The following is a 15,301-nucleotide window of genomic DNA, read 5'->3' as shown; positions in this document are numbered from 1 at the left end:
AACAAAAGAAATGGCAGGAAATTGTACATTAATGACAGTCACTTCCCATAAAGACAAAAAATGACAAGAACCACAACAAAAAGTAAAGTAAAAATGCAAACACATTTCGGGAGACAAAGAACCAGAAGAGTATGAAATTATAACAATGAAAATCCAAAAGTAATATTCTAATTTTGAGATGCTACATGAGCTTAAATTAATATAGCTTACTGAAGCCTTCATAATAAACTAAATGTTGTATAGGCTGACCATTAAAATCAAAAATAACCTCAAAACTTCTTTAGTCAGTAAAATTGTCATCTGAAATTACAAAGAGGAAGGGAAAAGAAGCAATGAACATCAGCCTGCATTAGACATCATTAGTCAGTACCAGTTCTATGTCAGTTTGTTGACGAAACAGATACCCAGTGATGTACAGCTGGCATAAACTGACAGTGTTCTCTTAGTATTATAAATTAAAGAAATATTGCACAATATACAGTATTTCATTAATTCAAAGTTAAGTTAAAAGTTATGAAATTTTTTGGTAGCAGATCATTTTGTGTTTGAAAAGCTATAAGGTAAAAAATACTATTCTGATTTAGAATTTTTCACAGTTTATGACCAAAATTTTTGATTTTATTTGTGAAAACTTAATTTTACAGTCTGCAGATATTTACGATAGTTCATTTTAAAGAGTTCAGGTAAGTGACACTAATGTAAGCATTAATTCTATATCTCAATAATTTCATGGTCTTCTAGGTGCTTCTTATTTTCTCTTATTATTGTTGGCATTTATACTTCTCATGTTGCCATTTGGTGTGCTTTATGTATGGATCCAGAAGAGAGAGAGAAAGAGAAGTAGAGGCAGACAGAAAGATGAACTTACTCTAACAGCAGGACCAACCTGGTTGAGGACAGCCCAAAACAGTGCTGAAAAGAACATTTCTCACAATTTTACTTTGTTATTTTTTCCACCATTTCCATTATCTCCTTCCTCATTTGCTAGGAAATTCAGTTCAATATAGTTTTTCAGCTTTTTTAATAGTGAATTTAAATAGCATTGGTGCTATAGGACTTTTCCAGAGTTCATTATAGCAGATCATTTCATTAGAGTCATGGTGTGTATGTGTGTGTGGGGAGGGGAGATTGCATTCATGCACTATTGAAAGCAATCTTCATAATTTTATATTTCATATATAAATTTTTATATAACTGTGGTTTAAATTTTTTTTTTTTCCTCTAATGATAAAATTATAGTTAAAGATGTGAAAATAAAGCAGGTGTATGTCTGGGGGGGGGGGGGGGGAATAAGAAGAGTGACTGAGGCTATGGAGAGAAAAGGAAATACAAAGGAATTGATTGTGCTGGTTGTAGAACAAATGATTTGCAAAGCGTGAATGAGGCAGCATTATTCCATACTTCAAGATATCCTTGAAGAATGGAGTAATTACTAAGAAAAATTGCTAAATGAAACAAGCAGTAATAGCACTGTCGTAAAAAACACTCAACAGGCATACATTCAGGAATACATATCCACATTTGAAGTAGAAAAAGCCATCGAATGCTTGAAATGTGGAAAGACAGCTGGAGTAGATGATATTCGACCAGAAATGCTCAAGTATGGAAGTACAAAAGTCTTATAGTGGCTGCGCTGCATAGTTCAGAAGGCCTGGACAGAGGGACGAATTCCCGATGATTGGAGTAGAGCTCTCATAGTACCCATATATAAAAAGGGAAATAAAACTGAACGTGAGAATTACAGAGGTATTTCCCTACTGAGTGTTCCTGGCAAGATCTATGCAAGTATACTTGAGAAACGGTTGAGAAGAATTGTGGAAGAAAAGCTTAGTGAAGAACAAGCTAGATTCAGGCCAAATAGAGGCTGTTATTATTAGATCTTCACTTTACGACAAAAAGTTGAGAAAGCATTGGAATATGGCAAAGTTCTATATTTAAGTTTTGTCGATGTGGAAAAGGCATATGACAAGGTGCCAAGAGAGAAGCTATTCAATACGCTACAGTTATATGGTGTCAATGGAGCATTATATCAAGCAATACTTAGTCTTTATTTGAGTTGTAGGTCAGCAGTTAGAATTGAAGGAAGTACAGGAAGATGGTTTAATGTTAAATCTGGTGTCAGACAAGGATGTACATTATTCCCTCTGTTATTCATTATATATATGGATCACATTATGAAGGAAAGTGGTATTAAACCTGATATCAAAATTGGAGATGTTAATGGCAGCTCTTTGCTTTATGCAGACAATGTTATACTTCTAAATAAATCCGCTACAAGTCTACAAGATTCCCTGACTAAATTGAATAGCTGTTGTAATAGATATGGTATCATACCAGGTCAGCAATAACTAGACAAAGACAATGAAAATAGGCAGAAGCATTGAAAATATCAACTGCATTGTGAATGGAGAACCTGTGGAACAAATAAAACATTTCACCTACTTAGGCACGATTTTTAGTGAAGATGGTAAATTAAATATGGAAATAGAAAATAGAATCAGCAATGCTGTTATGGTAGGAAACCAATTGAATAAATTCATATGGAATAAGAGAGAAATTAGTCGGAACACTAAATTAGCTGTATACAAGACGGTGTTCAAACCAGTTTTAACTTATGGATCTGAGAGCTGGGTCAGAAGTAAAACACTTGACCAAAGACTAGAGACCGCAGATATGAGAATCCTGAGAAAGATTAGGGGCAAGAACAGATGGCATCAATGGCAATATCATATTAAAAATTAGGATATTAGGAAAGAACTTGGCATTATTAGCATCCAGGAAGGAGTTAGCAGAGCTAATCTCAGGTGGTATGGTCACTTAAACAGAATGGGCGAGGAAAGATTAGCAAAACAAGTATTCTCTGCCACGTTGGCAGGAAAACGACCCAGAAGACGACCAAGATATAGGTGGATTGATACAGTAAAAAGTGCTTTAGACGATAGAAATATAAGATCTGATAATGTTGGAGTCTTGACAAGTAACAGACTGATTTGGAGGAAAATTGTAGATAAGAAGTTAGTAATGATATAAATTTTTCATGTAGTACTATCATATCCTGTACACTCCTTGAAGGTACATGGCAGGAATTTGATTATGATGATGCGGTATGATAGTGGATAGGATCATGAATAGCATGATAGCCAGAATGTGTAGGAAGAAATGACTTCATTTTGTTGATGTGTGGGAGATAAATTTCAAGGTAGGAAAGAGCTGTTTGCTACAGATGATCTGCATCTGAGTGACAGCAGAAGTGTGAAGCTGGGTGGATTGTTGATAAGAGAAGGGGAGGGGCACGTAGCCAGCCAAGGAAACAAAAACTAGATGGTGAGACAGTGAGTGTAAGATATCAAAACTGTGAGATAAGGGATAAAGAAAGACAAGATAGGGATGCAGGGATGGCCTCAGTGAGATCAACAGAGGCAAATTACTAGAATGTTGGGATAGGGAATTATGGGAAGGAAAGCAGAATCAGGGGAATGCTCCTTGCAGAACCAATGAAGCTACTGTGCTTTCCCCTGGAAAGCACAGTAGCTTCCTTGGTTCTGCAAGGAGTATTGGGAATAAGGATGCAGATTTTGTAGCCTAGATACAGTTAGTCAACCCACAAATCATTGGTGTCAGTGAGACATGGTTAACAGAGGATGATGTGCTTATGGAAATAGAATGTAATGGCTATAGAATTTTTCAAAAAGACACAAAAGATAAAAGATGAGATGGGTTATTACTGATAACTTCAGAACAGTAATTCAAGTTCCACCTCTCAAGGCAAAACTTGAAAAAAGTAATAATGATAGTGGCTTTGAGAAATTGGCTGAAGCAGTAAAGTAAAACTCGAGAGAATTTCATAGTTATATTGAGTAGTAGAAGAAAGAATGAATATGGAAGGCTGACTTTTAGTTGCTGTAGAATGAACAGGACTAGACATGCTGAAGATATGGTGAGAATGTTTAATGAGTACTTTGTGAATTTCATGTGTGTTTGTGGGGGGGGTGGCTAAGAGTAGTGTTGAATAGTAAACAGGAAGGAGGAGGACAGACAGTTCAAGAACGGGAAATGTTTAGAATTTGAAGTAACGTTGACATTAATAAGGCTGTGGAATTGGATGGGATGTCAACCACATCTATTAAGAGAATGTGCAGAAGAGATGGCTATATTCTTGTAGATTTAGAGGCATCACATGAAGTCAAATTTATTGCAAGGAATTATTTTTGGTAGTTCCAGCAGGTCATTCCAAAGTCCTGGTATTTTATGAGTTTGATGTGTTTCATTGGTAGGGTGCCGGAAGTCTGGCAACAGGAACAGTCTCAGAAGAGTGGAAAGAAGGAAAAATACTACACTACATAAGGGAGAATCCAAGTCAGTAGTGTCAAAATATAGGCCAGTGTTTATATCAAGTGTAGTAATGAAAGTGTGTTAGAGACAGAAAACAAACGTGGACTTATGAGAAGGGAAAGCTTTCCAGAGAGCAGCATGGGTTAGTTAGGGGGAACTCAATCAAGCATTAGTAACTTGGTTACATTTTATAATAGAATGACGAGTATACTGAATGAAGGAGATGCTTATACAGTGATTGATTTGGATTTTGCTATGCATTTGATTGAATACCACACGATATACTGTTGAAATTCAAAAGGATGGGGGTGGATAGTCATGTGGTAGCTTGGTTGACTAGGAGGAGCCAGCGAGTTGTGTATCATTATTCTGATGTCATCCATTATGAAAATGAAAACATTTTCTCCATAACAACACTACTGATATAATCAAGTTAATTCAATCCAATCAAGGAAAAAAAATCCTAGATGGTCAAAAAAATGGTGCAAAAGATGAAGCGATATGCATCTTTTAGCAGTTGATAACACAACAGTTAATAATTGTATTAATACTGCATCACTATTGATCTACTTAAACAGTGATGATGGTAACGACACAGAAATAAGTGAATGCGAACAAGTAAATAAACTATATAGCCTTACAACAGCAAAAGAAGGCATTAATCTGATTTAGACTGAGGACCTACAACAAAATGATTTAATAACACAAACTGACTTTAAATGGTTTGTTTTTTCAAAATAACAGAATTTAATGAAACATACTTTTTTAAACCTCTTTGTAGCTACTCTCCTACTTTGTAGATCTGGAAAAGGCATATGACAAGGTGCTAAGAGAGAGAAGCTAATCAATAGGCTACATTATATGGTGTCAATGGGGCATTATATCAAGCAATACTTAGTATTTATTTGAGTTGTAAGTCAGCAGTTAGAATTGAAGGAAGTACAGGAAGATGGTTTAATGTTAAATCTGGTGTGAGACAAGGATGTACATTATCCCCTCTGTTATTCATTATCTATATGGATCACATTATGAAGGAATGTGGTATTAAACCTCATATCAAAATTGGAGATGTTAATGTCAGCTCTTTGCTTTATGCGGATGATGTTATACTTCTAAATAAATCTGCTACAAGTCTGCAAGATTCTCTGACTAAATCGAATCACTGTTGTAATAGATGTAGTATGAAGGTCAGGAATAAAAAGACAAAGACGATGAAAATAGCTGCTTTGTGTACGGAGAACCTGTGTAACAAGTAAAACATTTCAGCTACTTAGGCATGATTTTTAGTGAAGATGGTAAATTAAATATAGAAATAGACAACAGAATCAACAAAGCTGGTATGGTGGGAAGTCAATTGAATAAATTCATATGGAATAAGAGAGAAATTAGTCGAAACACTAAATTAGCTGTATACAAGACAGTGTTCAAACCAGTTTTAACTTATGGATCTGAGAGCTGGGTCAGAAGTAAATCACTTGATCAAATACTAGACACTGCAGATATCAGAGTCCTGAGAAAGATTATAGGCATGAACAGATAGCATCAATGGCAATATCATATTAAAAACTAGGATATTAGGAAAGAACTGACATTGTCAGCATCCAGGAATGCGTTAGCGGAGCTAATCTCAGGTGGTATAGTCATTTAAACAGAATGGGCGAGAAAAGATTAGCAAAACAAGTGTTCTCTGCCAGGTTGGCAGGAAAAAGACCCAGACGAAGACCAAGATATAGGTGGAATGATACGGTACAAAGTGCCTTAGATGACAGAAATATAAGATCTGATAATATTAGAGTCTTGACAAGTAACAGACTGATCTGGAGGAAAATTGTAGATTGGAAGTTAGTAATGATGTAAATTTTTCATGTAGTACTATCAATACCTGTACATCCCTTGAGGGTACATGGCAGGAATTTGATGATGATAATACTTCTTTAAAGTATATTATCATCATCATCATCAAATTCCTGCCATGTACCCTCAAGGGGTGTACAGGATATGATAGTACTACATGAAAAAATTACATCATTATTAATTTCCTATCTACAATTTTCCTCCAAATCAGTCTGTTACTTGTCAAGACTCCAACATTATAAGATCTTATATTTCTATCGTCTAAAGCACTTTGTACAGTATCAATCCACCTATATCTTGGTCTTCCTCTAGGTCGTTTTGCTGCCAACCTGGCAGAGAACACTTGTTTTGCTAATCTTTCCTCGCCCATTCTGTTTAAGTGACCATACCACCTGAGATTAGCTCTGCTAACACAATCCTGGATGTGTTAGCAGAGCTAATCTAAAATAAAGAATGATGGTACAACATGACAAAAGTATATTATATATACATAAATAATAACAAAAATAATTAAATGTAGTTATATCATCATCATCATCAAATTCCTGCCATGTACCCTCAAGGGGTGAACAGGACATGATAGTACTACATGAAAAAAATTACATCATTATTAATTTCCTATCTACAATTTTCCTCCAAATCAGTCTGTTACTTGTCAACACTCCAACATTATCAGATCTTATATTTCTATCGTCTAAAGCACTTTGTACCATATCAATCCACCTATATCTTGGTCTTCCTCTAGGTCGTTTTGCTGCCAATCTGGCAGAGAACACTTGTTTTGCTAATCTTTCCTCGCCCATTCTGTTTAAGTGACCATACCACCTGAGATTAGCTCTGCTAACACAATCCTGGATGCGTTAGCAGAGCTAATCTAAAATATAGAATGATGGTACAACATGACAAAAGTATATTATATATACATAAATAATAAAAAAAATAATTAAATGTAGTTATATCATCATCATCATCAAATTCCTGCCATGTACCCTCAAGGGGTGTACAGGATATGATAGTACTACATGAAAAAAATTACATCATTATTAATTTCCTATCTACAATTTTCCTCCAAATCAGTCTGTTACTTGTCAACACTCCAACATTATCAGATCTTATATTTCTATCGTCTAAAGCACTTTGTACCATATCAATCCACCTATATCTTGGTCTTCCCCTGGGTCGTTTTGCAGCCAACCTGGCAGAAAACACTTGTTTTGCTCATTTTTCCTCGCCCATTCTGTTTAAGTGACCATACCACCTGAGATTAGCTCTGCTAACTAACGCATTCCTGGATGCTGACAATGTCAAGTTCTTTCCTAATATCCTCATTTTTAATATGATATTGCCATTGATGCCATCTGTTCACGCCTATAATCTTTCTGAGGACTGTCATATCTGTGGTCTGTAGTCTTTGGTCAAGTGTTTTACTTCTGACCCAGCTCTCAGATCCATAAGTTAAAACTGGTTTGAACACCGTCTTGTATACAGCTAATTTAGTGTTCTGACTAATTTCTCTCTTATTCCATATGAATTTATTCAATTGACTTCCAACCATACCAGCTTTGCTGATTCTGTTGTCTATTTCTATATTTATTTTACCATCTTCAGTAAAAATCGTGCCTAAATAGCTGAAATGTTTTACTTGTTCCACAGGTTCTCCATTCACAACACAGTTGACATTTTCAATGATTCTGCCTATTTTCATTGTCTTTGTCTTTTTATTGCTGACCTTCATACCATATCTATTACAACAGCTATTCAATTTAGTCAGAGAATCTTGCAGACTTGTAGCGGATTTATTTAGAAGTATAACATCATCTGCATAAAGCAAAGAGCTGACATTAACATCTCCAATTTCGATATCATGTTTAATACCACTTTCCTTCATAATGTGATCCATATAGATAATGAATAACAGAGGGGATAACGTACATCCTTGTCTCACACCAGATTTAACATTAAACCATCTTCCTGTACTTCCTTCAATTCTAACTGCTGACTTACAACTCAAATAAAGACTAAGTATTGCTTGATATAATGCCCCATTCACACCATATAACTGCAGCGTATTGAATAGTTTCTCTCTTGGCACCTTGTCATATGCCTTTTCCAGATCGACAAAACTTAAATACAGATCTTTGTTATATTCCCATGCTTTCTCCACTATTTGTCGTAAAGTGAAGATCTGATCCTCACAGCCTCTATTTGGCCTGAATCCAGCTTGTTCTTCACCAAGCTTTTCTTCCACAATTCTTCTCAACCGTTTCTCAAGTATACTTGCATAGATCTTGCCAAGAACACTCAGTAGGGAAATACCTCTGTAATTCTCACATGCAGTTTTATTTCCCTTTTTATATATGGGCACTATTAGAGCTCTACTCCAATAATCAAGAATTTGTCCCTCTGTCCAGGTTTTCTGAACTATGCAGTGCAGCCACTGTAAGACTCTTATACCACCATACTTCAGCATTTCTGGTCGAATATCATCTACTCCTGCTGCCTTTCCACATTTCAAGCCTTTGATGGCTATTTCTACTTCAAGTATGGATATGTATTCCTGACTGCATGCCTGGTCAGTGTTTTTTACCACTCTGCTGTCATCACTGCTTGTTTCATTTAGCAGTTTTTCAAAGTAATTACTCCATACTTCAAGGATATCTTTTTCTCCCGTTTTCATGTCACCTTTATCATCTCTAATTCCTTTTATAACACTCGTTACTCTATTCTTAAGCTTCAACAACCTCCAGAATATTTCGCCACCTTCTTGATATTTATTTTCTATATTCTTGCCAAAGTCCTCCCATGACTTTGGTTTAGCTAGTTTTACACAGTGTTTAGCATTCTTGCATTTGTCTCTATATTCTCTAAGAGCACAAGCTGACTTATTTGACAAGATCTTTTGATATGCTTTCTTCTTTTCCTTCACTGCCTCTTTAACTTCCTGTGTCCACCATGGAGTTCTGATTTTTTTATCCTTACAGACAACCTCACCACATGCCTCTCTGGCAGAATCAATCAATGTTTTCTTCAGAGTTTGCCACTGAATCTCCAAGGTTTGATTCCTGTTCTCAAACTCTTTCATTTTTTCTTCAATCATGTTTCTGTATTTTAGTCTACAGCTCACATCTGAGAGTTGCTCAACTTTTATTCGCTTTAAAACTTTCTTACATGTTATTCTTTTCAATATGAAATTCAATTTTATCCTGCTCAAGACTAAATAGTGATCACTTCCAATTTCAAATCCTCTGTACACTCTGGTGTCCTGCACCAGGGAGAAAACATCACTATCAACAATAACATAGTCAATGAGACTTTTCTTATTCCTAGCCTCTTCTCTCCATGTGAATTTGTGCACATTTTTATGTTGGAACATGGTGTTAGTAATAACCAGTCCATGTCCTGAGCAGAAATCCAACAGATATTTGCCATTATTATTAGCTTTGCTCTTTTCTCCAAATTTTCCCAAAATATGTTTGTATGTCTCACAATCATTTCCTACTCTGCTATTTAGATCCCCAACAAGGACCAACTTTTCATTTTTCATTGTGTCAGTTGCTTTTTCTAAAGCCTCAAAAAATTCCTCCACTTCTACCTTAGTAGAACCTTCTGTGGGACCATAGGCACAAATAAGTCTCATTGTCCAGTTCCCCATTCTCATATTTGCCCACATTACTCTACTTGAGACTGACTGCCATTCAAGAAGATTAGCCTCGTATTTTGTGTTGAATACTATGGCTACTCCTTCTTTTCCTTGATTGTCATTGCCTGAATATAACATTTTGTATTTATTGCTCAGAAAGATCTCGCCAGTTTTGGTCTTTTTTGTTTCAGTCACCCCTATTATGTCGATCTGGTACTTATCTAATTCCTCAGCTAGCTCCATTTCTTTGCCATTCAGGCTTCTTACGTTGATAGTACCGATCTTTAACTCTGGTGATGTTGAGTTGGGGTTTATTTTCAGATTTGTTCCAGGCAGCTGACTTTTCGCTGTTCGCCCTGGTTCCCTGGCGAAAACAACGGGGGCCTTGTTTAACTGGGCGACACCCCAGCCGGCATGAAATTTTGTCATGTTGTACCATCATTTTTTATTTTGGTTTAACCAATAAGAATACAATTTGGTCGGCTAAATCCCAAATTGCCAGCCCATCCTCGTCCGTTCAGTTCCAAGTAGATACCCAACAGGGTGCACCACGAGAAGATGAGGATTGGACATTAGGTCAGAAGCCCTGGTCGGTTCTCCGCATTCCTTTAAAGGCTATGTGGAGGTCTCCTCTCAGTTATACAGCTTTAACCCAATGTAGTTTTAATGTTATTATAATTTTAAAATCTTACTTTAGCATACCTCACATATAAGAAAAACTTGGTGATAAAAGATTCCTAACAGACAGCCAAAGCCATCTGTTTATGAATCACAGCTGACTAATAAAACTGCTAGATACCAAAGTATGTTTATAGCTATGGATGGGACAATTTCACCATAGAGCATTGCAACGATGTTTCAATGCTGTTGAGGGGAATTGGGAGAGAAGGAATTAGTCTGTCTCAACAAATTAATTTAGTAAAGTAAGAATGCTAAACATGATTCTTGTTTTTAGTTTCAACATACGCTAATGCAACGCACTATAAACATTACTTTTCCTGGACCATGTGCACTGTGTGTGCACACTGAATAAATGAAATGGAACAACTAGTTAAGTCAAAAAGTTTCAAAATAACTCACCTTAAACAAATCAACTAGTTTTATCTGTGCTCTTAGTTCAAGATTAAACTGTTCTTCTGTATGGGTATGGGTTTCATTCATTTCTCGCAATCTCTCTGCAAGAGCTTCAATTCTTCGGTCCTTCTCTTCATTTTTCTTTTTTAAATCACTAACCTGACTCTGGGCAGAATGGAGCTAAAAAAAAAATAAATTTTTAATGAAAATTGGCTTATGACAATAAAATTTTATAAATTCAAACTGACCAATAGAAAGACCAAAGATTTCCAATAATTCTATCAATAATAAATAACACTAACTCAGGCTATGATGTCTAAATGATCCTTCCATCTGAAGTGGATAATGCTCTAAAGTAAATAAAATCTCAACCAGGGACAGACCAAATTCCATCAAAACTGGAAAGAAGGAAAGCAAACAACTTTAAAATTCCTTAACATACTTTTCAATAAAATCATTAAAACAGGAATTATCATACCAATTTACAAGGTAATAAGAAAAATTGTAAAAATTAGTCCAATCACATTACTCAGCCATGCTTACAAAATATTTACAAGAGTATTACAGAACAGAATAAAGAGCACATATAAGATCATTCTTAGTAATAATCAGGCTTCAGAAAGAATCGCTTCACATTGGAACAGATCTTCCTAATACAAAGACTAGCAGAATTAGACTGGGAACATAACAAAAATATCTATTACTGTTTATACTAGGAACATAACAAAAGTATCTATTAATGTTTTAGAGATTTTAAACAGGCATTCGACTCAATAAATAGAGTGACTTTATTAAGAATATTAAAACAAACAAATCGATGAAGATACCCTAGACTTCTTAGAAAAATATTACAGAAGAAAGTTCTCCTTCCAAGCCTTAGAAGGAGAAAAAGGGGTCAACCTAAATGATTATAACCTTAACAACATAAAATACGCAGATCACATCGTAATGATAGCAGATATAAAAGAAAAAATGGTGAACCTAATAACCAAACTAAACAATATTACTAAAGAATACAGCATGACCATAAATATGGACAAAACAAAAATCTAGGTAATTGAAAAAATTTTTTAAAAAAAGTAAACTTCTCCTTGAATGGATCAACAATTGAACAGATAAAACAATTCAACTTTTAGGAACAGTAATATCAGAACACTTAGATACCATGACCACTATTAAACATGAATATCAACTGCATGGTCATCATTTAATGAGCCAGGTAAAATCAGGAAAAATAATAAAATTTCCAAACCTCTAAATTATAATACCCACTGTGCTATATGCTTCAGAAACTTAGGCACTCAAGAAGGCAGATACAAAAACTGGAGGCTTTAGAGATGAAATGTCTCAGAAAAATAAATGAAACGAAATGGACAGAAAAGAAAACAAATGAAACTGTAAGACAAGATCTAAACTATACAGACTCATTAACAGAAAAGATCAAAAGAAGATAACTTTAATGGTCTGGACATGTCAAGAGAATGCCACCAAAAAAAAAAGGCTACCAAACCTTGCTCTGTATGCAAGATTAGAAGAAAAAAGAAGAAAAAAAGGAAGACCAACTAAATTGATAACATCAATAAAGGTTAATGCTGGATTACAAACCTATAGATAGCTCGCTAGCCACGCAAAAAACAAAGACTCCTGGAGGTTGTTGTGGAAACACGGAAGACTCAACCTGTCCCCGAGAGAAGAGGACAGTAAGTAAGTATCTTCATAACAAAATTCATTATAGCAAACTAATCATTGTAATAACTATTCTAGTTTTTTTCCTAGGAATCTGTCATGGCAGCTGAGAGAACTCTCCTGAATTTCAATAGAAGGGTTTATTGCACATAAGACATCCCTTAAGAACAAAAGTAAACAAGGTAATGCTCAGAATTTGAGGTTATCATCAGTATCAAGAGTATTTGGGCACACCCAATAACTAGTTATCATTCTTTAAGTTAAAGGGATATATATAAATATATCCCTTGATATAAATAAGTATAAATATATATCCCTTTATATAGATATATAAATAAGTTATGTTGCCGAATTGAAGCCTTTGGCTCTTCATATAATTAGTAGTTATCATTCATCCATCAGTTGCTCTAACAGGCACTTAAGCACCCACTTCCAAGTATCGATGGATTTCCTAACCGCAATACGAGGATAAGGTGGTTACTTACCCCTATGCCCCTAAGTATTCTTGTCTGTAAACTGCGTGCGTTCTACTGGCCAGTTTGCCTGTTCTGACAAATGAAAAACCAGTTTCCAAGAGAAAAAATCCTCTCCCTCCATATGAGACCAACTAATCCACCTTTAGTTGAAAGAGACCAGATAAAGGTTCCTCACATCATACACGGGAATCAAACCCAGGTCTTTCCAACCAAAGGGCTTTTTGTCTATACTGACTAAGGTATGGAGGCTCTAGTTATATTAGAATAAATTAAACAAGTTGCTACATTGGTATGTGGGTGGCAGGAGATTGGTGACTTGGTTGGCTTAATGCATACCCTCTTTCCAATCAGACAGTTCAAAATTCATGATGTTTGTGGAAGTTAGGTGGCAGATGATTTTTGTCAGCTAGTGGGAAACTAACAGACTGTTCAAGGATTTCTGCCAAAATTCCATGGGATATATATGTGTGTGTATGTGTGTGTAATTAATTTTTTAACTTGGGGATACTGTATATTAGGGTTACCAAGTAAATTTATAACCTTGGTTATTTAGCTCCTAATTCCAAGTATGCAAACAATTAAGTTTGCACCTGAAACATAGTTCAGGTCTAAAGATGGTACAACACCAGGGCAATTCATTGTAAAGGTGGGTAAAGTTCTGATCACTATTCTTAGTATTTTCCCATAATGTAAAGCACATCTCACTAAAAGATATATACTGCAATACATTATGTATCCCCAAGTTAAAAAATTAATTACACCTATATCTCCTCCTGAGATTCTTATTAAAAATAAAAACACCTTGCAGCAACTTCTATAGATAAAGTTGATAAGGCTCTGTATTACTAAAACCTTGGTATTTAGGGTCTAGCTACTCACTGAGGAGACCTCAAAAAAAGGTTGAAACCGGTCTGGGTAGTGACCTCAACCATAATGTATTGCAGTATACATATTTTAGTGAGATGTGCTTTACATTATGGGAAAATACTAAGAATAGTGATCAGAGCTCTACCCACCTTTACAATGAGTTGCCCTGGTGTTGTACCATCTTTAGACTTGAACTATGTTTCAAGCGCAAACTTAATTGTTTGCATACTTGGGATTAGGAGTTAAATAACCAAGCTTATAAAATTACTTGGTAACCCTAATATATATATATATATATATATATATATATATATATAAATAAAAGGAAATTAAATGACTTTATACCGAGAATGACAAATTTATTGTTAAGATACAACTAGTTTCGTTGAAATACAACTTCTTCAGGTATCATTGGCAAGGAGTAAAATAAAAATAACAGACACATGAAAAAAATACATTAACAGATCTAGTATAAAACAAGTACATTTAAAAGGAATGCGTGCTAGAGTTCCAACTGAAGTTGACTACGTGCGTGAGCTGGTATTAGTGCACCAGTATTGGACAGTGGCAACGTGCGCATCAGAAATATTATAGCTAAGGCTGTTATTAATATGAGACGAATCAAGTGATATTGCTTTAGATTCAATTATTCTTCTTTCCAGTTCATCATAACACACATTGATATTACAGGTTTTTTGCCAATCAACGATGTATTGGCGGCAATCATCTGCATTGACGGAGAAGAGAACATGGCTAGAGAGAGCGTTGGCTCTGGTTCTGTTGTAAGAAATGTCTCTTTGATGTTCCTCCATGCGTAAAAGGATGGATTTAGCAGTTTGGCCGTAATATGGCTTGCCACAATCACACAAAATTTTATAGACTCCTGGATACTGGATACGATACCAAACTTTAGGTTTAAGAGGTGAGGAATTAATAGCTTTTTCTTCAAAACTTAAAGAAATATGTCAGCAAGAATCGGAGAGAGAGCGGGCTGCCCATAGCTAAACCTGAGTTTTGTTTATAAATCTTGTTATCATGTTTGAAGTATCCTGAGTTTACACAGTGAGAAAGTAAAGAGAAAAATTTCTTGGATAGTTTCCTCTGGAGAAGGTATAGAACTTCTTGAGTAGGGATATTCGTGAAGAGGGGAAACAATATCGAAACTTGCCATTTAAATCTGATGTGTTGAGTTTGATGTCTTTAATTTTTGAGACAAAATCAGCTGAATTTTTTACATGAGAAAAGGAAGTACCACAAAGGTTTTTTTTAAAAAGGATGTGAGGTATTTTGAGAGGTTGTAAGTAGGGGAGTTTATGCCTTCAATGATAGATCTAAGATGAGAGTTTAATTTATGGATCTTAGGGAGTCCATA

The 15,301-nt window shown here is 35.3% G+C and overlaps 1 protein-coding gene across 3 annotated transcripts in view; it reads right to left on the bottom strand.

Moving 5' to 3' along the window:
• The window catches only part of LOC150106811 (nucleoprotein TPR-like), an 826,699-nt gene that overhangs the window by 671,031 nt on the left and 140,367 nt on the right, over window positions 1-15,301 (bottom strand). For all 3 annotated transcript variants that reach the window (XM_090393327.1, XM_090393328.1, XM_090393329.1), the window contains exon 7: window positions 10,907-11,080. In XM_090393327.1, the coding sequence (XP_090249453.1) occupies window positions 10,907-11,080 (174 nt within the window). The remainder of the gene's footprint in view (window positions 1-10,906; window positions 11,081-15,301) is intronic.

This window comes from Typopeltis vanoorti, chromosome 5 (assembly GCF_054136105.1).
Source record: "Typopeltis vanoorti isolate ZY-2024b chromosome 5, IOZ_Tvanoo_1.0, whole genome shotgun sequence".
Classification (NCBI taxonomy): Eukaryota; Metazoa; Arthropoda; class Arachnida; order Uropygi; family Thelyphonidae; genus Typopeltis; species Typopeltis vanoorti.
This window is presented reverse-complemented; position numbering and strand designations above follow the sequence as displayed.